The sequence below is a fragment of the Phalacrocorax aristotelis genome, chromosome Z (genome assembly GCF_949628215.1).
Source record: "Phalacrocorax aristotelis chromosome Z, bGulAri2.1, whole genome shotgun sequence".
NCBI lineage: Eukaryota > Metazoa > Chordata > Aves > Suliformes > Phalacrocoracidae > Phalacrocorax > Phalacrocorax aristotelis.
The window spans coordinates 23,945,395-23,966,786 of record NC_134311.1 but is presented as its reverse complement, the minus strand read 5'-3'; the positions used below and the strand labels follow the sequence as shown (position 1 = coordinate 23,966,786).

At 39.1% G+C, this 21,392-nt stretch overlaps 1 protein-coding gene and 1 long non-coding RNA gene across 3 annotated transcripts in view; one reads left to right on the top strand and one right to left on the bottom strand.

Annotated features, from left to right (window-relative positions):
- Positions 1-216: 216 nt before the first annotated feature.
- NUDT12 (nudix hydrolase 12) lies at positions 217-11,458 on the bottom strand. Of its 2 annotated transcripts, XM_075078391.1 has the most exons (7): positions 11,261-11,458; positions 10,393-10,606; positions 7,750-8,345; positions 6,668-6,835; positions 4,688-4,801; positions 2,974-3,173; positions 217-1,678 (listed from the first exon to the last, which is right to left on the bottom strand). In XM_075078391.1, exons 2-7 carry the CDS (start codon positions 10,596-10,598, stop codon positions 1,568-1,570), a joined length of 1,395 nt encoding a protein of 464 aa, XP_074934492.1. In that variant the 5' UTR covers positions 10,599-10,606; positions 11,261-11,458; the 3' UTR covers positions 217-1,567. The 2 variants fall into 2 exon arrangements, with proteins under 2 accessions (XP_074934492.1, XP_074934491.1); XM_075078390.1 differs by lacking the exons at positions 10,393-10,606; positions 11,261-11,458 and adding an exon at positions 9,414-10,336.
- Positions 11,347-21,392, top strand: part of LOC142050064 (uncharacterized) — a 22,924-nt gene continuing 12,878 nt past the window's right edge. Inside the window, exon 1 of the long non-coding RNA XR_012657908.1 lies at positions 11,347-11,724. This is a non-coding gene — a long non-coding RNA (uncharacterized LOC142050064). The remainder of the gene's footprint in view (positions 11,725-21,392) is intronic.

Sequence of the window (21,392 nt, the reverse complement as noted above, 5' to 3'; positions counted from 1 at the left end):
TTGCTTCCTTCTCATTTCCAGATGGCTCAACAGATAATGCCATTTTCTTCATTTGTAGGCATAGCTGAAACAATGGAGAGAATGAAGCAATGTAATGATCTGTCAACTGATCCAAGTCTGTCAGAAATGCTTCCTGTTTTAAAGTTTTGCCTCAAAAACAAAAAATAAAAACTGCTGAGCATAGTATAACACTGGATGGAAAAAATACCCAAGTAATAGGATTTGTAAAACATTTTACTGATTCCAGTTTACAGAGAAGTTTGAAACAAATCTGACATCATTAATTGATTTAAAAAATATTCAAATTACTCTGAATAAACAAATCACCATATGACAGTAAGTTAATATTTATGACTATCATTGTATTTCCTTCTGGTCCTTTGCATAATCACAGACTACTGAACCATTACGTAACGACATTAATAGTGAAACCAGTATACTTTTATAACCTTCCGTTTTGAAAGAATATTAAGATAAAATTCTTTTCAATAACACAATAAATTAATGCACAAATCTGAACTGTAGAATTAAATATACATAAGTAAATATTTTAATTCATATATCGCTTTCCCAGTCTCCCAGCTGGGTTAATATATTTCTTTCAACTTTAATATTCCTAACAGAGTAACAATCTTAGTGTCTCCATTTCCATAAAAAAACTGTATGTATTTTGGAGATATTATGCCTTGTTTAATTTATCTACTTTTCTCCTCCATTACTCTACAGTTCCATTCCTAATTATCAGAGAATGAAATAAATGACTGCCTAGGGTCAGTAAGTACATTATTGTCTTACAAAAATATCTAATATTTAGGCTTTTTAGGATGGTTCTCCAATACCCTTTTCGTAAACAAAGTATTGTGTTATACCCTTAAATTCAGGCTGATGTACAATTGGGTAAGTGCAGGCCAAATCAGTGTGGAGGGGTAAATACTCTGCTCAGAGGGCTAAGAATGTAAAAGATAAAAAGGACTACATATGCACCATTTATGTATGCTATTAGCTTAAAAATAACCATTGTTGATACAACTTTCAGCACTGAATGTTGATTTTTGAGCCAAGCAGAATTTAAAGAACAGCAATAGGAAAAAATGAGAAAGGAACAATTAAGACAAAATAGGAGGATGTAAATACGGGGATCCCTGAGGTCCCTTCCAACCTGTGACTCTGTGAAATACAGAGTTCAAACAGCAGGTGAGGTCAGGCCTTCCAATAATGCTGTGACTCCTTATACTGGGGGACAGGAAAGACCAAATCAAACATATAAGAGCATAACAGCAAAAGGCATAATAGTTTGATTCTAAAATTAAAAAGCAGCCTGTGCACACAAGGTTCCAATTTTACCTAGCTGTTGCTTGCTTGCTTGGGTTAATCACTGGCTGGTTGTTCAGTTCTAACTCAGACCTGAATAAACCTACAAAGGTTTGCATAGTTTAGCTCAGGAACCAAAGGAAAGGCTCAAAAATTCACATGGTTGCATATTTACTAGATAAACAATTCTTTCTAACTTATTCCTAATTTAGCATTCACTAGAATAAGTAATTTGTCTTAAAGAAATCAATTTGAATTAAAGATTAGCATTCATTCCGATCCAATGTTTTATCAACTGGTGTGCAATAGCTCGACTTGGTGGTACAAAGAACGAACGCTGATTTCCTTTAATAAGAACATCCACGACCTGCAATAAAGATAGATTTTTTTCTTTAGAATATAGTATTATAAACTATAAGGAATCTAACATTGTATTATTCAGGAATTATCTTACTATGATGATCCATCAGTCTACCATTACTACAGCTATTAAAGAACCACTATGGGGTTCTCCAAGACACATGCAGAGAAAATACTACACAGGACTCTCTGAGAATTCTGACATTTTTGAGCTCATACATGCCCCAAACAATACTTTCTTTCTAATACAGCTGTGGAGATTGACTGTTAATATAATCTTTAAGGTTTTTGTGAAGTCTCTTTACGGTAAGGACCACCAGATGGTGCTCTACACTGTTCCATACATTTTTTTTTTCCACACGTAGAGCAGAAGGAAAAGTGTTTTGTTGGTACTCTGAAGCAGTTGCAAGAAACACAGCAGCACACTTTTAGTTTATTACATTTCTGAAGTACATTTATTTCCAACTCTAGACCAATCTGCACGTGACTAGCCATATTCAGAACTGGTATTAATTTAAAATAATGCTCTCAGTGTTGTCAGGAATAGACTGAGGTTATGGGTGTCTAACTTTGTCTTCAAATTGACTTACAGAGTTTACTTGCAACTACTAGGCAGGACTACAGTATTATTAAAAGTTTAGCTCATAAGTAGCCTGTGGAAAAACCTGTGAAGACTATGTTATGTAAGCAATCTTTCCTTTTTCCACTTGGGAACTTAAGCCTCCTTCTGCGAAAGTCTTTTTCTCCTCTCTTTTATAAGACTGTATTTTAAATAGTCAGGAAGGCTTAGTGTAGAATTTCCTATTAATGCATAATGAACTGCATTCAATACCACAGTATTAAAATAGTACTGCATGGAAAAAGATGTTCAGACTAATGAATTCCAAGTGGTTTTACCTAAACCTCCCCCCGCCAGCAAATCTGGTAGCATGCTTGTTTGGAGAAACTCAGTTGATGATTGCTTGTAAATACCACTTCTGCCAGAATGAAAAGCACAGACTTGCTAAGAAAGTGTGTTAAAATAACAATAACCTGGGTATCTCCCAAAAGTAAAAGGTGAAGAGCTAACTGGCAAAAATATCATAAAATGGGCTTGAAAACGACTGAGAAATTACCATGAATACCTGCCTTTCTCTGGTTGTCTGTAATATACAATTACAATACAATGCAACTGTAGTATGATAAAATGGAGACTATACATGCTTATTCAACTTGCTGAAAAAACCCAAGTATCTGTTGTATGCCAGAACCGATACAGTCACAGACTAATCAATACAAGAAGGAAATTAAATTGAACTTTACCTGTTCTCTAGTGAACCAGCGGGCATCCTCTATTTCATTCTTGTCAACTTTAATTTCTGTAGACACTGCAACAGCTAAGCAGCCAATCATTAGGGAGGAGGGCATTGGCCATGGCTGAGAAGAGACATACTGAACATGGCCAACTTTGACTCCAGCCTCCTCTTCTACTTCTCTTCGAACAGCATCTTCTATTGTTTCGCCTAATCAAAAAGGGCAAAGAACAAGCAGCTGATGAAAATACTCCAAGCAATGATTACATTCTATGCTTTAAAGTGACTCAAAAGATTTGAAACTGCCCCAGACAATTATCTATAGAGATCTATAGGTCTGCCCACAGATGAGGGCACAGACCTTAAGTACAAGATACAGAAGTCTAATAAGATGAAACTAGCCACCAAAGCAAAATGGAACTTTGAAAACAGAGTATTATTTTTCCACCATGATGTCTATTTTCTGAATTGATAATGTATCATACACACAAACTATTATTACCACACCTAAAACATAAAAAATTGGGTAGGAAATAAATTTAATTTTTTATTGGTTTATTTAATTACTTTTGAAATACCGATCTGTTAATTTATAAATAGCATTGTGTAAATTTTTAGATTTTCAGTATGACTCTAACAGTATGTAATACAACTTGAAAATCAGTATTTAAAATTAAAATAGTAAGAAAAATAGAGACTTAAGACTTGCATACACTTCTGCATTTTATTATTCACTTTGCCTGACTCATTCTTCATTGCCTTAACACGTACAGACAATTCTCCAAGCTTAAACTGCATTGGAAACCTTTACTTCCACACTCAAGGAAAACTGCCAGATGTATATGTGGAATGCTGATGGTCATAGGCTTACATATGCCTACATGCACTATGTTGTAACCACTCATTACAGGTTCATTAGAGAGTCCATGCATCAGAGATAGAAATTTTAGTTCAGCTACGTTAAGCTGACTAGAAGCTGACAGTAAGATGAGCTACTCTTAAATTTCAGTTCATATACTTGAATTCAGTATCAGAAAATAACAAGGCCAGCAGAAGAAAGGAAGGAGCAAAGAAATAAGCATCTTGACTTTTTTCAAATGATAACTGAATACAACTTTTTCATGCTGTCACTCTATTTCACCTGCACACATTACTGAAAATAGTTACACACTCTAATTTCACCTGTGATTAAGAGGTATTCCAAATATAAGAATGTTTTACAAATTATTCTGCAGCTACTAATAACTGTAACATTCCAACTGTTATTGACGAATACAGCTAGCAAAGTATCTCTTTACTTTTCTTTAAAAATTATATAATTTCTGCTTATCTTCCATATAACCAATCCTTAAACATGTAAGCATATGCTTAACTATAACTTCAAGTTATGCTTTAACTCTTATTTCTCCTATGCTAAAATCCTTGCTAAGTATCACCAAAGGACCTTGTTTGTGTTTTAAAATGATTTTTCACTCAAATATGTGATTTAAGAGTGCATGATGAGAAAACCATTTTAAAATTACATTTATTCAAGTTGCTTTTTGCCTTTTTTATAAATCAGCTGCTGGAAAGTACAGAACAGGCATATTTATTACAACAACTTATCTAACAGGAAGCAAAAACATTTATTTGACATAACATTGAACATATTTCTATACAATTTTCAATGTACAATATTGATATGTGAGAAAAAGCATATGGTAAGGGAAAATTAAATTACTCACCAGGTTCTACAAATCCAGCAAGACAGGTAAACATTCCTGGGGGAAACCTCTTCTGCCTACCTAAAAGGCAGTGGTTCCCATCTGGATGAATGACTTGCATTATCACAACAGGATCTGTAAGTGACATGAAAGGAATACATTTCAACATCTGAGAGACTTAAAAGCACTGATAAATTTCAGCCTATTTGATACCAATACATGTGAATACAAATAAGATACCTATAAGTGATTGAAATCAGAATCATGTAGATGCCCAGAGCAAGCTGTTATTTTATTTCACTTTGGGTTTTCTTCTCTGCAATATACCTGGTTGTTTTGTTTTGCAACACACATGCTTAGTAGAAGCAGTTTACTAGAGAAGGCTTGAAATGCAGGACATAAATTACCTGCAACCAAAGCACACAATCTGTTAAGAGTATCAGCAATACTAACCTAGCTATGCATCCAGCAGATAGCAATAATTTATGCAGCAAAACCAATTTACTGTCACCTCCTTTACACACAGAGAGGACTGAACAATGTCCTTCTGACTGAAATACCAAAGACGACCCAGATACTCTAGTTATAATGTAAATACTGACTAAACTTTCCACTTTTGACTTTCTTGACTATTTGCTATCAATCTCTCATCTGATGTTGCACTTTCATCTACTTTCTCACTTCTAGTCATTTTATGTATCTTTTTCTTTCATCATTTTATGTATCTTTTTCCTTCTTGCTTAATATTTCTCTTTTTGGTATCATTCTTTCTATCATGCCTTTCTGTGAATAGCTCATCTATGATCTTTTCCCCTTTTTTATTGTTATCTAGCTCTTACGTTATCTCAGTGTTTTGTGTTTAATTCTATCTGCCTCTGCCTTTATATATTTTTTCTTTTGCTATTGTTTTTCAGGTTTTTTTGTTGTTCAAAACACTGGTATTTTCCCTGTATGAAAAGGCTTGATTCAGCAACCACTGCAAACAACAATTTCAAAGACTGTTGTCCTGCTCAAAAATATCTGCTCATGGCACAGTGCAGAATACGCAGTGCTGCTGCATGTAAACTTTCTTCAGAGAAAGGCATCAGCAGAAAATGCTGGTTCATTAGTCTTTCCTATATAATCCCACTCCTTCTCTATGTTCGTTGTGCTAGAGACTATAAAGAAACATCCACTAGTATTTTAGCAAGCTTCACTACAGTCCATAAGCCAGAAAAATATGGCAGAATTGCTTTGATTACTACAAAGATATAACCAGAGCATGTAAGAGAACATGAAATTCAGAAATACAAAACACAGACATCCAGAACTAGAAATGCAGGAGAGAGGACAGGGTAGGGGAAGGTAAGGTGATTGAAGAGTCACCAAATCATCCAGGGAAAAAAAGGTTAAGCTTTTTCTTCCTCCCTTGTTTCCCCATCAATAACATAGTACACTTCCTTTGCAACACATGAACAAAAGGAGCTATAGGAGACTGTCAATACGAGCTTAAACTTTTAGTAGAAATAGGCCTGCCAGTCTGCGACTGAAAACGTATGGAGAAAGCCAGTGAAGATGGCTAATACACTCAAAGTGGCACTACAGGAAAAGGAGCACTGTATCAGAAATTTGATACAGGGACAAATTTTATGCAGAGATATTTCAAGCTCAGAGGGCTTGCATACAGTAAGAAAACAACATGCGGGGGGGAAATGTAAAATGCGACACTTCGTATTGTTAATATCTCATTTATGTTGTTGGAACTTGTAATTGATATTACTCCATTGAAATAAAGATTGGTATTGTCACAGCTTACTGGCAAGAAAGAGAAGCCTGAACTACTTAATCCTAAGTAGAGCTGAGACACACATATGCTTACAAACAAGTATGTTACGAATTAGGACAGAAGCAAGCAGCTGAAGTAATTAAGAAGAAATTGATTTACATTGAATTGATACAATAAGTGTATATAATAGTACAAACAAGACAATTTTGGCCAAGTTTATCCTACAATATTCTCACCAACTCTTGGATATGATGTGTTGTGAACCCCTTGGAGACTGGGACAATCCTCTTTTAAGCAAGTTCTCTTGTAACCCCCTTCTTCAATCTTGGTTGCACTCCCACATGTTGGGCAGAATCGGTAGCGGTTGTGCCATGCTAGAACAGACCTAGCCTGGGCTACTACTCCTTTAAAAGAATACATGGAAAATACACAAAATCAAATAATAATTCATGTAAGCTTTTAACAGTATAGAAAAAGCAAGTAGTAAAGCTTAACATAAAAATAAGACTATGGCTTAAATTGTAATCTACTACAAGGGAAGTTGAGCAGTATGAGTTATCCAGACCTTTTTCTCTGTAGCGTAGCACATGCAATAGAACACAGTACCATGCAGCTACAGACCAATTTATGCGTTCAGAAACAAACTCATCTGGATCAGTGTAAGCCATTTCTCAGTAAAGTTACTTTGTCTGGGCAAAGTGCCAGAATTATGTATCACACCTTTTCCAGCTGACCGTTTTAGGGCTACTACAGGTATTGACATAATAATGCACTGTTCCATTTAAACTTCAGGTACAAGTCAGGCTTGCTCTTTATCCTTCTAGAAGCAAAACTGCTACAATAGCAGTTGTTAACATGTCCATAATGAAATTAATTCACTTTGAGATCCTGACTTCCCAACGCTTGCTCACACTGTTTCCTCCTTAATAAGAGGGAGTACCCAACACACTCTTATTAAGGACTTAGTTTCATATCTTGTAATAAAAACTCAGTAATGACAGATTTGTTTTCCATCTTTGAACATTAATGCATATGCATTAATATTTAAATAGCACCATTTATAAAACCATGATGATCAATAGCTTTTACAGTCTAATACTTGCCATTGCAGGTGTTAGCACTTTGCAACCACACATGTTCTTACCCACAAAATTCTTCACAAAACCACAGACAGGCTTTTAAAATTAAAATATTTCTAAGGCCACCGGAAATACCAGATTCTTTTGCAGTGGTTTGTCCTTGCATTATACCTCCATCAATCCCAAAGCATGTCTTTCTGATTACATGTTTGATAATGGCTGAATTTTATGCATCTTACCAGCTTCTTTTTCAGGTAGCTGCAGTAGTGCTGGCATTGGGGGGTGAAGAAAGTAACAGTCCTCATGCATCTGTTTAAATTTCTCAGCAGAAGCCGAATCTACACTAAGAGCAAACCAAGCAACTAACTCATCCTCTTCATCTTCTTGCAGAACTTTTCCATTGCCAGCAGCCAGCAGGTTCATGTGGAATGGAAGTTCAACTCCAAGAAAAATCAAGGTGCCTTCTTCAGTTTGGTTAATGCCTTGCTCCACATCCTTGTGGTACAGCCTGCAAAGCTTTACTTGTGGCTGCTGGGAGCTCTCTGTCCCCCCACCCAAAGTAACCAAAGGACTTAGATTTGAAAAGACGATGTATACTGTAGTTGGATGGCTTTGTTTCTTCCTTAGCCACTTGGAATCTGTTCTTTTATCACTCCTTCTGTCCAGAAGTGTCAAGCTGAAATAGTTTTCATATTCTTTCACTTCATTTGACAGAAAATTAGGTCTCTCCCCACCCTTCACATCAGCCAACAAATTAGCTATGTGCTTGTATCCCCAAAATTTAGCAATGTCGAGAGCTGTCTGTCTTGATTTATTAACCATGGACCTGTCACACCTAGACAAACAGAAAAGAACAGTGGTTATAAGGCTAAATATGTTTAGGGAGTCCTGATGCTGTATTATTCTTACAGCAAATACATGATACTATTAAGGTCCAAGAACTTTTAGACACTCTGTCTATACTGGGGCACTCTTTAGGCTAAATACTTAGCATTATGGTAATGAAAAGTAATCATACTTTACTTTTGCTAGGCCGGATCCCGTATTTTTGTAGATTGACTCCAGACATCACTTACTAAGGTTCATGCAGTACTACAACAGCTATGAATTAATTAGAATCCCACACAATGCATCATGCAAAAATAAATAAAAATCAGGCTTAAGATCATTTACAGATAGAACTTTGAAAGCCAGGCTACAGGTCTCTTCTGAGGAACCAGTAACAAAAAAAAAGTTTAACTAGCATTACTTTCTAGAAGCTACTGAAAGCGGCATCAAAACACAAGAAAATATTTACCATTAAATAAGGATCACGAATACAACCTCTGCTGAGTGACAGAAGTAGCACCCCTACAACTGTGGTGCTGGTCCCTGTAGGGATCTCTTTTTTACAAAAACTGTCTGCAGAATGACACAGATGAGTAAACGTTGCCTCATGATATGTATTTAAATATTAAGAAAAAAAAAATTAAAATATCTGAAATACGTTGGGATTGACTGGGAGGTCAAAAAACAATGCACTTTTATTTTTTCTCAACTTTAACTCAAGTGGGTAAGTGAAACAGAAATTTCACTGTAAACTAGAAATTATAGAGCAGGTGTTGGGCCAGACTCATCATTTTTTAAAACCAGAAGATGCCAGTATATTCATGTTGCTGATGTACAGGTAAGTGTACCAGAGGCAAGACTGTTTTAACCTGATACTTTAGACTAACCTGAACAGTTTTTGAGAGAGTTTGAGCACCTTTTAGAAAAGCATTTAAAACTTAATTTACAAGTTTTTGGTGCAAAAGAAACTACTGCTGCCCATTTATCTTTAAAGATTCAGTCTCCTTCATTTTTTCTTAATGAAGAAGATTTCTTAAATCTTAAAAATCTTTCTTTTTTTCTTCCACCCTCTTACCTGCTCAGGTACGTGCAGACTGTGATCAGGCAGTGTCTACAAAAGTAGCATAAACTCTTTAGATCACTAAGATCTTTTTTTCCAGCCTACAAACATTTCCTATAGCTTTTCTCAAACATAGATGAATATAGAAAGAAATTGACTAGCTTTCCAGGATTAGCATCTGCGATGTTATGCAATATTACTTTCAGAGACATTAATGTTTATGTATCCTGCAATAGTGTTTGTCTAAATAATTATTATTATGATTAAGCATAACTGAGACCAATGAGGTCACAGTATCACCTCAAGGACTATATTCAATTGCCTAAGAGAACGGCCCTGAAAAGGACATTTACTAATGGATGTTCACTCTTTCTTTACAGGAAGCATAACTTTAAAACCTGTTGTTCTATTTACCAAACTGGTAAATTCCCCCAAACCTCAAAAGATTCCTGAATACACACGATTTCAATCCACCAAATCTGGTTCTGAGATACACCTCTACTTGCTGGAACGTACCAATTACAATACAAAACAGTGGTTCACCTGATGCTCTGTGCCGAGCCCCAGAAGAAGGCGCAGCATCTGGGTAGACTGAAAAAAAACCCAAAGGGTGGGATGATGATCACTGGAGGCTGTGGAATACTGTGCTTGAGATTACTCATGACCACAGACTGAACTAAATTTTCTTGGTTATGTAATTAGGGGTGCAGAGAGGATCTCTGGGAGGACTGACAATAGATCCTTGAAGATCAAAGGAATAATTTTAGAGATGCTTATAACTTTTTAAAGAGTTTCTTAACAAACATGGGAAGCATGATGCAACAGCAGAATCCAGTTATAAACAGACAGTATACTTTCACCAGTGTATTTTCCTTTTAACCCTGAAAAGTCTTCCACCATCTGTCAGGAGAATTTAGTTTTCTGAGATCAAGTTGAAATGGCCAGAAAGGGGTTCACGTTAGAGCTTTTCAATGGGATCTACAAAACGCCTTACCCTTCTTCAAGAAGAATCTGCACAACCTCAAGGTGCCCATTTCTGGCACCATGCATCAGGGCAGTCCAGCCGTTACCTGCAGCTGCATTGATAAGTGATGGAGAACGACCGAGCAATGCTTTCAGTTTGGCTGCATCTCCAACAGCAGCAAAATTATGCAGCTGGGAAATCATGTCCTGACGGAAGTTCTTTTCGAAGGCTGTCATTGTGTCAACTAAGTTAAAAAAAGAAAGCAAACCCACCTGAAAACTACCATTAATAAAGGATTTAAGTAAAATAATTAAGTTTAATGCTATACAGATAACCAACATTATCACCGAAAGTATGGCCACAACAGTCAAATTCTTATAACTGGCATGACATTGTCATTCCCAGCCGAATCTTAGTCCCAAACATCTCCAAATACAGTGAAATTTTAGCCTAATAATCAAGACCAGGTTTAAAGAGGCTTGAGGAAAAAAAGATTTTGCCATGAAAATGAAGCTTATTTGACTGTGAAACACACGTTCTGGTTTCCCGACCAAGCACACCGACGCACACGGAAGCCAGAACAGTACAAAACTCCAAGAAACGCGTCTCCGACGCTTTGGGAACAACGGCAAACGGCGGCGGGACGGCGAGTCCCTGTGCAGGCTGAGGGACTGCGCGCGCAGCGACAGGCCGCGGCTGTGGCGGCTGCTGGGCCCGCCCGTCGCCCCCCGCCCGCCCCGGGGCAGGGCCGCCGCCGCCGCCCGCCGCCCGCCACCCGCCACCCGCGCTACGCGGCGGGAGCTCATACGCCGCAGCGAGGTGCTGCCCGCTCCGCGACGCCCGCCCACGCACACACACATACACACACACACGCGCGCGCGCGCACACACACACGCACCGGTTCCCCCACCGGGCCCACAACGATGACAAACCAGCCGCAGCTCCCTCCCGCCTGACGGCCTGCACGCCCCGCCCCCGCCGCGGCAGCCCCGTTCCTGTGAGCGGCCGGGGGGGGCGTGGCCTCGCAGGGAGCCGGGATCCGCCTGCTCCGCCGCCGCGGCGGGGGGCGTGAGCTGCGGCCGGCGGAAGGGGCCGCCGGGGCTCGGCTGGGCTCGGCTCGGCTCGGCTCGGCTCGGCTCGGCTCGGCTCGGCTCGGCTCGGCTCGGAGGCCTTGGCTGCCGCCTGGCGGTAGCGGCGCCTGAGCCTGAGCCGGAGCCGCGCGCTACCGCCGGTAGCAGCCTCCCGCCGTTACACGGGTGCTGGCGGGGCCGGTTAAGGAGCAAAGAACCATTTTGTCTTTCAGCCGGAAGTTTGATGGTTGCGCAAAGCGATCACGCAGTTTCTGAGCTTCGCTTCCCTGAGGTAGGGGAAGGCAGAACCAAGCAGCAATAGAATACACAATTAGGTGTGAGAAAAGTGGAGCAAATGAGGTGCCGTGGTGGGGGAGAAGGGTTAGCAGGGAAGTTGATTACACGGGCCAGAAGATTCAGTGTGTGCTGTCAGCCTAGGAAAAACTTGGGGAAATCAAGGCTAAGTCAGTCCCAGGGAATGAACTTGGGACTGCTGTTCGGTGTGCTTGCCTCTGGTGAGTGTTTGGCAAACCTTAGCCTGAGCACCTGGTAGTCCCAAGACCTGATGTCAGCATTGAAGTTTTAGAGAATAAAACTCCCTATTCTTTTCAAATTATTGTTACGTGAAAACAAAAATATTGGGGTTTCTTTTTGCTTGCCTTTGGAATTTTTGAGTTAGGAGTATTCACATTTTCAAGTTTCCTCAACACCATGTCTTCAAAACCAGAACTCGAAAGCTTTTGTTCCTGGTGTCTTAAGAAACATAATGTATTCCCAAATCCATATATTAGCATAGTGCCATGCATATCTGGTATTGAGCAAAGAGGAGGAGAGAAATTGTGACTGGGCCATGTCAGTCCCAGTAATGGTGCATCTAACTGCTATATTTCATGTAGTCATGGATAGGAAATCTTAAACTAGCCTTAATTCTTAAAGGTCCTAATAATAAGTTGGAACTTGTTATTTGATGTGGTTTAGCCGGCTGCTGAGCCCCACACAGCCGCTCGCTCACTCCCCCACCAGCGGGATGGGGAAGGGAATCAGAACGGTAATGCTTGTGGGCTGGGATAAGAACAGTTTAATAACTAAAATGATAACAACAACAAAAATGCAAAGGAAAGGGAAACAATGAGAGGTGCAAAACCCGGGGGGGAGGGGGATGAACCACAAAAAACACACACAACGCAGCCGCTCACCACCCAACACCACGCCTTCGCAAGCCGCAACTGCCCCCCCTCGATATCCTGGTCGCGGCATCACGTGGTACGGAATGAACGTGCCATTGGCCAGCGGGGGCAGCTGCCCCGGCCGTGGCCCTGCCCTTCCCAGCCCCCCGCCACGCGGCAGAGCGGGGGAAGCTGGAAAGGTCCCTGACCACCACAGGCACTACAGCAAAGAGAATTAACCCCTTCTCAGCCAAAACCAGCATATTATTTTTCAATAAAATATTTTTGTAAGTTACAAAGTTTATGTAAGTAATTTTTGCAGCATGTGCAGTTCTAAATTTGTTTTAGGTAGTCATGATTAAAAGTTAGCTTTCATACAGCATAGTAAGTCGTTTGTTGAACATAATAGACAGTACAAAGTTTATGCATGTATTGCGTGGTCTTTATAACTCCTTGATAAGCAAGCTTTGAGGTCCATGGTTGGTGTTTTTAAGTTCTGTAGTCTTCATAAAAGCTTCTTCAGCAGAGGGTCAGCCATGTGAGATAAAACCCCCCTTAGAAACAATGCAGATGCAAACCAGTCAGTACACATGAAGAACTGATAAAGAGTGTTCTTCCAGATAGGAACCAATGAAAAAGGTAACTGATGTGATTTTAATTTTACTCACTCAGCTGGAAGCTAGCCATATCCTCTGTGATGTGGGTCATATATTGGTAAGCAATTCTTTCCCCCTGGTGAAGGGGTGCCACCAGCCCTTCAATAGCTGATTTCCAAAGTAATTTTTTCCTCCTGTGATGATTGATGGCTGAAGAAGAAAATAGCTTTGATATATATAGATTATATATATATATATAGAAAATGAGACATATGTTAGTTCTATCTCTATATAGATCTATATATTTATAAAAAAAAAAATCTGGTACTGTAGCACTGATCAGCAAGTTACTGTATCCTGTTACAAGGTCAAACAAGTGCTAGAGACTAAAAGATCATGTATGGTTTGGGAAGGCTTTTAGTATCTTTGGTGGTGCTTCTGGCAGTACCTTTATCATCTATGGCATGTACAAGGTGAAATGGAATTCCAGATGAGCATCTAACTGGTTTTATTTGATTACTTTATTAGGCTTTTTTTCTTGTAATAAACTTTTTTAAAGGTTAAAAAAAATCAGTGGTACTTTTCAGTATTGCTAGAACTTTTAATTTTCTGTCTTAGAATTTTTCTACTTGTATATGGGTGTCAGGTTATCTCTTTTAGCATGACACTGACTTCAGCAGCAGATAGATATGTGGAGGATTCTTTCCTTTAAACTCCTGAACAAAATGTACATAGACTTTGTATTGTATGTGAAAGGTATGTGAAATCTTCTTTGTGCTATTAGGGTATTACTGCCATCAGAATGCTCCAGCTTCCCCTTTTTGCTTCTCCTCTAACTTGCCTTAAATAAGTTGTGACCATACGAGACACGTATATATTGGATCCTACAGAAGCTTCTGTCTCTGCCTCTCTGGAGGAAGAGTCACTTTGAGGAAACTGTGCTTGGGAACTTTCTTCAGAGTTTCTCCCCCCCTCCCCTATTTTCCAAACATAAAGGGTTTTTGTCAGCTTTAGTATAATGGAAAGCTTTCTCAATTTGCAAAATATGAACCATGATTTTCTTCTTGGGTGATAAGCTGTTTGGACAGAGAATTCTTGTTCTTAGATTTCTGAGTTCTGTACCTGTTTCAGAAGTGCAGCACAAGGTGACTAATGCATATTTTTTTATGCTTCTTTTGTATTCCGTTTTGGAAGAAGATTCTCCTTGAAATAGAGCAAAGTTCATATTCTTTAGAAAATGTAATTTTTGTAACAAGTTCAAGCTGTTACGCTAAAAGTTCTATAGCTTGGGTTTTTTTTTTTGTTCTTCCCACGTGCTTTCTCATATGCTTAAAAAAAAAAGGAGTGTTTGAGAGGTCAAAACGCAACAGTGGTACTGCTGCAGGAAAATCTTGCAAAGCTCATGGCACTTACTGAAAGTGGGACATGCAGGTTAAGCTAAATCGAGTTCTTCCATCTATATTACATTTTCGGATTTGTCACTTGCATTTGTATTGAACGGGAATAACTCATAAGGATCTCTGGTTTAATGTTATATTTAAATTGTTCACTGTGTTTTCAACTACTAAATAAAATGATTGTGCCTTAGCTTGTTTTTAAACGTGGAACTCAGAAGGTGTAATGTGCCCACTCATCGAGTTTTTATTTTAGAAACTGAGCTTTAGCTGGAGATACATATATATACATATAGGCGTTAATCTTTGTTAAAGCTGTGGGTAGAAGGCTATTTTTTTTCTAGGCACATGTTTGAAATTATATAGAAATATGGAAATAGTTTGAGATTTTGATGCCTTTGAGCTATAAATCCTACTGTTAAATAACTTCAGAACTGAAGTGTGTCCTGCCCCATTCTCTGTGTGATTTTTGTTACTGTGCAGTCCATTTCCTAGTGAATAGCATTTCTTTAAACAAATATACATTAACCCGTCCTTTTAAATTTGATTTGGTTGTAATTTCAACATATACTCACCTGAAAGTCCACACCAGACAGGTGGGTCCTCACCAGATAGCATTTAATGTGTTCTGTGTCAAGGGCTAGTATGGTCAGAGTATAACTGGTGACACTCCAAAGTGTAGGCTCTGCAGGACACTTATTTTTGCAGCCTTGTGGTTTCAGATTTCAGAATTTTTGTGTGTCCCCACCCCCATCATGTGCCTTTTCCAAATTTGTGTACCACACAAATGACAATACTCAAAATAACAGGGATTATGCTACGCTGTTCATGTGCTGCTTGTGTGTGCTAACCTATTACTCAAGGGCAGCATCAGTTTTGAATCATGAGGAGTATTGCAGAAGGCTGGGAATGTATGATCAGAAATAAATGATTAAAGGAAGCAATTTTTTTTCTTGCTGATGAGAGGGTACATTCTCTGTGTCTTGGCATCACGTCAGCAGCACCCGACTTGCATAATTTTAAGTACCTCAAATGGAATTTGCACCATCTCCCAGTGCATCATTGCAAAATTAAGGTAGTACCCCTTGTTTTAAGTATCAGTGACTACAATAAAAAATTGATTGGGAACTTAAAATGTTCATAACATACCAACTTATGAGTTTGAAAATGTTCTAGTTCTGCTAACAGGTTTAGTTATTGTGATGGATAAAATGTTATGAATTCTTGTGAATATGTAGAACTTTATTTAATCACTGAAATGAATTTTTGAAGACCAATCTAATGGTTCTTTAAAATTAAAGTATGCAATGATAACTTGCTTTAAAAGCTATTTCCTCCTTTGATGTATTCAACACCTAAGTAGAGCTCACTGAGAAGGTTAAAGTGGTACTGGACATGGGTGTGCCATGATTCTTGAATTTTGAAATAAATAAATAAATAGTGTCCAGTATAGGTTTTGACTTGACTGAGTCTGCTGGCTCTTTAGTAGTGGGAAGCATTGTTGTGAAGGTGTATTTGTAAGGCTTCTGGAGTTTGAGTGAGGTTGTCCAGATAAGAATGGAAATGGATGCTGTGCCACTAATTTACTCTGATCCTGAAAGAGGCTCTGGTGGCTCTGTATTGATAGTGACTAATGATAGTCTTTTCCAAATGCTTGCTGATTACTGCAGGCAGCAAACAGGGAGTAATATCTAAATGCCCTGATGCCCTATTCATTTTGTGCTGCAGCCTATAGAAAGAAATCACACGTGCTATAAAGAATGTACCAAATTGCCATTGGGAGCACTGCAGCATGCGGGCAAAATAGAGTTGAAGTGCCTAAAAGAAGTGTGACAGTACTGCTCCTGTTAGCCTAAAAGACGGCAAAATGATAGTACAAGTGGGAGAGAAGCAGTCTGAAGAGAAGTGTTGATCCCCAGTTGTTTCATAACCTTACCTGCAAAAGCTTAGCAATATACAGTCATTGTGAAAAGAGGCTCTTAGTGTTACTGTGGAGAAGTTGCAGAAGAGGCCTCTCTGAGCCAGAAACTACTGTAAGTTTAGATTGTACCAGAGCATGTAGCAGTTCAGGGATTCCAAATGCCTGGAGGGTTAAAAAAAAAACAAACTAAAAGGAAGAAACTTGAAGAGAATACTCTGAACTTCCTTTGTCTGAAGTACATGTGGTACATGTAAGGAAAAATATCATTCAAATGTATGACTTGTGACCCTCCCTCACAGAACATTCCTGGAAGCAGTATCTCTAGGATCTTACTGTTTCATACTCTCAAAGCCTGTTTGTGTGTCTCTTCCAAATTAGTAGTTAGAAGATGACTGCAAAAATAAATGGCAATATGAACTACTGAATTTGGAATAAGTTTTTTTTGAGGATTCACTCACACTGTCACACCTCACGTACAAGCAGTAAGTATTTTTCCCTGGTGGGTCAGGGTAATCAGACCTTGCTGTGAGATGCAGATGTTTTGATTGCGTTGCTGTTAACCCTGAGAATTCAGGTGGCTGACACTGTAATACTTTCAGGATTATGCACCCGGGGAGAGATGGCTCTGAGACTTGCAATGTTTTGTCCTTATACATCCTTTACTAAATGAGATCTTGGAGACCTGTCAGTCTGAGAGACCTATCACCTCCCTGTATGCAGATGGCATTACAAAGATGCTGCATCTGTAGAAGCCACAAGTTGTGTGGAACCCAACAGTATACAAGAGTGAAGAGAATGTAACTGTTCCTTAATCCAGTGGTGTGACTTCAATAGATCGGACTGCCTTTTTAAGCCTCAGGAGTCTTGGGCTGGCTGACCACGTAACAAGCCTTATTCAAAGATCAGCTCTGCCTGGGCAGCTAAAATATGTAAAGAAAGGGGCTGATAGTGCAATTCTAGGGAAGAAAAATGGATTTTTTTTCTGGCACTGACTTTAGTATAAAGAAGAGTATGTAGAAAAGAGGTATCTGTTTTTCAAGCCTATGTTATCAGGCAGTATAGCTCTGGTCTGAGTTACCTTTTAAGTCTTTTTATTTGAATTAATAGACTGCTGAGGGTGATGTCTGGAAAAGACTCTGATACCTATCAGTTCTTTCTGGGCTAAGGAAAACGGCTAGCTTAGTTATTTAGGTGAATTGCTAGATTACATGCAAGTATAATCTATTTTAATATTTTTCAGACTGTAAAACAGTAGTAATATCATAGAAGGTTTGCTAGTTCTTTATTTGGGCCTGTACTTAATTCGTTCCTTTTAATTTGTTGTATGTTAAGATGTTGTACGAAGGCTCTGTTTTTCCGAGAGTCACTGTGCTAGATCAAGCTTAAGAGGCAGCTCTGATTTTAAGTTGTTCATTAGAAGTGAAACAAAGTAGGACAGTGGATATGTGAAAGGAGTGTGTTGCAGAACATTTTAGTTTGTGTACAGGGCATTATAATTAAGATTTTAGCACTTCTGGGCCTCAAAATAAAGTTTAATACATATCTAGCTTACTTAAGGGATTCAAGGCTGTTATGAGACAAGCAGAAATCAGTATTATCTGACAAGGTTTCGTGAATTGGCACTGCAGCATTCCAGAATAGACCATTTTGGTGTTTCCAACCAGGAATTTGGCACAATATAACTGGAAATTTTTGTTCCCAAGCATCTCCCTGATCCCAGTCCTTGAGAACCAATTGGACAAATGCTAAAGGGCCTGGTCTAGGGTCCATTGGTATAAATATAAGTCTCTTGATGCTGTAAAGATGCAGCCAGTTTGGTGGGAATTTTCACTTCCTTTAGGAAAGATCTGTAGCAAAGCTGTATGATGATAATTATTATTAAAAAAAAAATATCCATCTGCAGGTATCAGTTAATTTCAGTTAACAAAACCCCAATGCTCTTAGGTGTTCTTAATACTAGCCCGGTGCAGTCTACAGAATGGGGACAGTAAGAGTTCTTTCAACTCAAAATGCTTTCAGTCAGCTAAGCTGTTTTAACAGGAAGTTTCTTTCAGCTGTGATATGTACTGCAATATAAGCTGTGCCTGACAAGATAAAAGGAATGCAGCAGTATCAATGTGCTCAGAATGTGTTCCTGAAAAGTAGATGGTTTGTGATATAATGAAGCAAATTTTCCCCAAACAATTAATGTAATGGAGGGGTGGCGATGAGTGCAGAAATTTAATAAATGTGCATGAGTTAAATTTGCAGAGATTGTATGCATGATGTGAAGGAATGCAAGGCAAGAGCATGATCATCAGGACTGTCAGCTGGGGAGGTGTTAGCTTTTCAGCAAGCAGCTTTTCGAAGGGATCACTGCTCTGAAAGGTCCCAGCTGCCTCATTTGTGAGATTGAACACCTGACCATTACCCCATTTTTCTCTCCTTCACCTTGCTTAAGTTGTTTAATCTTGACTCATCAGAGAAAGGTGAAGGCAATAAAAATGTACTGTTGAAACATTTAACCCAAAGTGTAACCCCAAAGAAGGCAGCAAGAACGTTTAAAGTATAATAATCTGCTGGACTTCTCAGAACCTGATAAACTGTGGTAAGGCTACAGAGAAAAGAAGTAGAATCTCAAGAGTGGGGATGGGAGGGTAGGGTATGGGTGAGATTATTATATGTGCTTTGTGGCTGACAGTTGGAGATATTTTAGTTTTCTCCAAACTATTCTTGTGTTTTCAGTTTTCTCCCTGTTCTAATTTGCTTCTGTTTGTTAAGCACTTGTATTTAACTGTTTGCTTATGAATGTGGCAGCATGGCTCCCTGAGTACTAGACAGGATAATTTAGTTTCTCAGGTTTCTCAGGTGGTGGCTAAGTTAGTGTTTGAATTGTTTAATAAGGGTCGATTAATAAAAATGGTTTTAATAATCTGTCAGTGTCTAGCTTACAAATGCTTCTTCATGATTAGTGAAATCATACTTGCAGCAATTTTGAGTTGAAAGAACGGTTACTCTCCCCATTCTGTAGACTGCTAGCTGAGGCCCAGAATTAGTTTGAAAAACATAATAGTATTTTGGTGTTTTTTAAACTGAAGCTGATACCTGCAAACGGATTATATATATGTTTTTTATTATAATTGCCTTCATGCAACTTCTGAATGCAGAGGATGACTCCCCTTAAATTAAAGCAGAGTTTAACACAGAAACTAGTTCTACTTGTGTTGGGAAAAAACAGACTTTCTAGGTATCCATGGCAAATGGTGGAATCAATACAGGGATAAAGATTGAGCTTTCTAAAGCAGCTTTCATAAAACTATTTCTTCTGTGCTTTAATTCCTTGATCATGTTCACCATCTATTTCCAAAATAAAAGAGGCAGGCAACATGCAAATTATTTTCTCTTTTCAAAACAAAACCTCATTTTGTTCCCAGAACACAGAGAATGTACATGGACAAAGATACTACCATGAAAAGCAGTATGTGGTCATGTTATTGTGATACCTGATGCCAGCTTCAAAAGAACATACGGCCCCCTCTAAATGGAACAACATAGCTAAGTTTTGGAATACTTGGAATACTTTACGAATAAGATAGGCTTAGACCTTGCTATATGAGATTAGATGGAAGGGGGTCTGGAGACACTGTATCCTTGAGTAGAATAAATAAGGGAAATATACTAGAATAAGCTAGTTTAGTATCAGTAAGAATTATGTAACCAAGGCAAAAACGAACCGAGCAGAGACTGAGTTCAGCCAGCAGACACGGTGAGGGAGACTATCAACGACCACCAGAAGACCACCTGGACGACCACCAATGAACACGAATGCACACGCATTAAGGACATTTGCATATATTAATGAGTTCCAAGAATAGTATGAATGTGATAATAATCTCCTAGAAATCTAATGAATATGTATATTTTGATTGCATATAACCCCTGTAGTGGAGCAACTCGGTGCACACGCTAGGAGGAGTGATCCCCTGCGCACCTGGTGCCGCAATAAAGAATGCCTGCTTTCTTAAACTACAAACTGAGTTTTAGAGGGTGCTTACATTTGCAGATTTATGGTATCAACTGGAGTCTTGTTATCATCTATGTGATGAATTAAATTGGCGTTAATTATGACACTTTCAAACTTTAGTGTTTTACTTTGCAATATTCAAAATCTTATGACAGGTTTTGTTTCTTTTGAGTTTTTGTATGTATATGTGAAACTTGTGAGGTTCAGCTTACTTTTTCTTTGGAGGAGTGGAAAAAAATACTGTTTGTATTTTCAGCAGTAGAATTGGCACCTTAAGGTCCACCAGAAAGATTTTTGCTGACTTAACTAATTTTGTAGGTGTCAGTGATAATTGAATGGACTGGCATCAGAAAGAGGGGAAACAGAGTTTTGTCACTGGGTGCTCTCTGTAAACAGGGAAATAGTTTATTCAGTTTTGGGAGAGCTGCTTGCTACTGCTGTTAAGTGACGTAGGGAGTGCAGCTGCCTCCTTCAGCCCAGATCTTCTTCTGCCCAGCTGTTGGAGCCCAGGCTTGGGACCCAGGGTCTCTGCCCAGGCTGAGGGATGAGGGTGATGTTCTCCTGTTTGTAGGTTCAACTAGTAAAGAAGCAGAGCACTTGTCCCAGAGACATACACACACAGAGAGGACACAGTTACAACTGGTCACACGCACTGCCTCAGAGGGGGTGCAGCCTCCCACAGCACCCTCACAGAGGGCTGACACGAACACAAGGGCTGACAGCCCAGCCCCCTGCCTCCTCCCGGGCTGGCTGAGACAGAAGGTCACTAGTGCAGCACGCACAGATGCTCTCTGGGTTCACAAGCACATGCACGTTCATGGATTCCCCAAGTACTGTCATGGCCCCTGTGCCTGCCTGGCCCCCGTGCCCTGAGCCAGGG

What these genes read in the sequence shown, in the direction of transcription:
- NUDT12 (XM_075078391.1), bottom strand. Translation starts at nt 10,598, where the DNA reads ATGACAGCCTTCGAAAAGAACTTCCGTCAGGACATGATTTCCCAGCTG. An exon ending in CAGATTCTTCTTGAAGAAGG is followed by an intron (nt 8,346 to 10,392) that starts GTAAGGCGTTTT and finishes CTGTTTGTCTAG; the next exon opens with GTGTGACAGGTCCATGGTTA. An exon ending in GCTGGTTCACTAGAGAACAG is followed by an intron (nt 1,679 to 2,973) that starts GTAAAGTTCAAT and finishes TCTTTATTGCAG; the next exon opens with GTCGTGGATGTTCTTATTAA.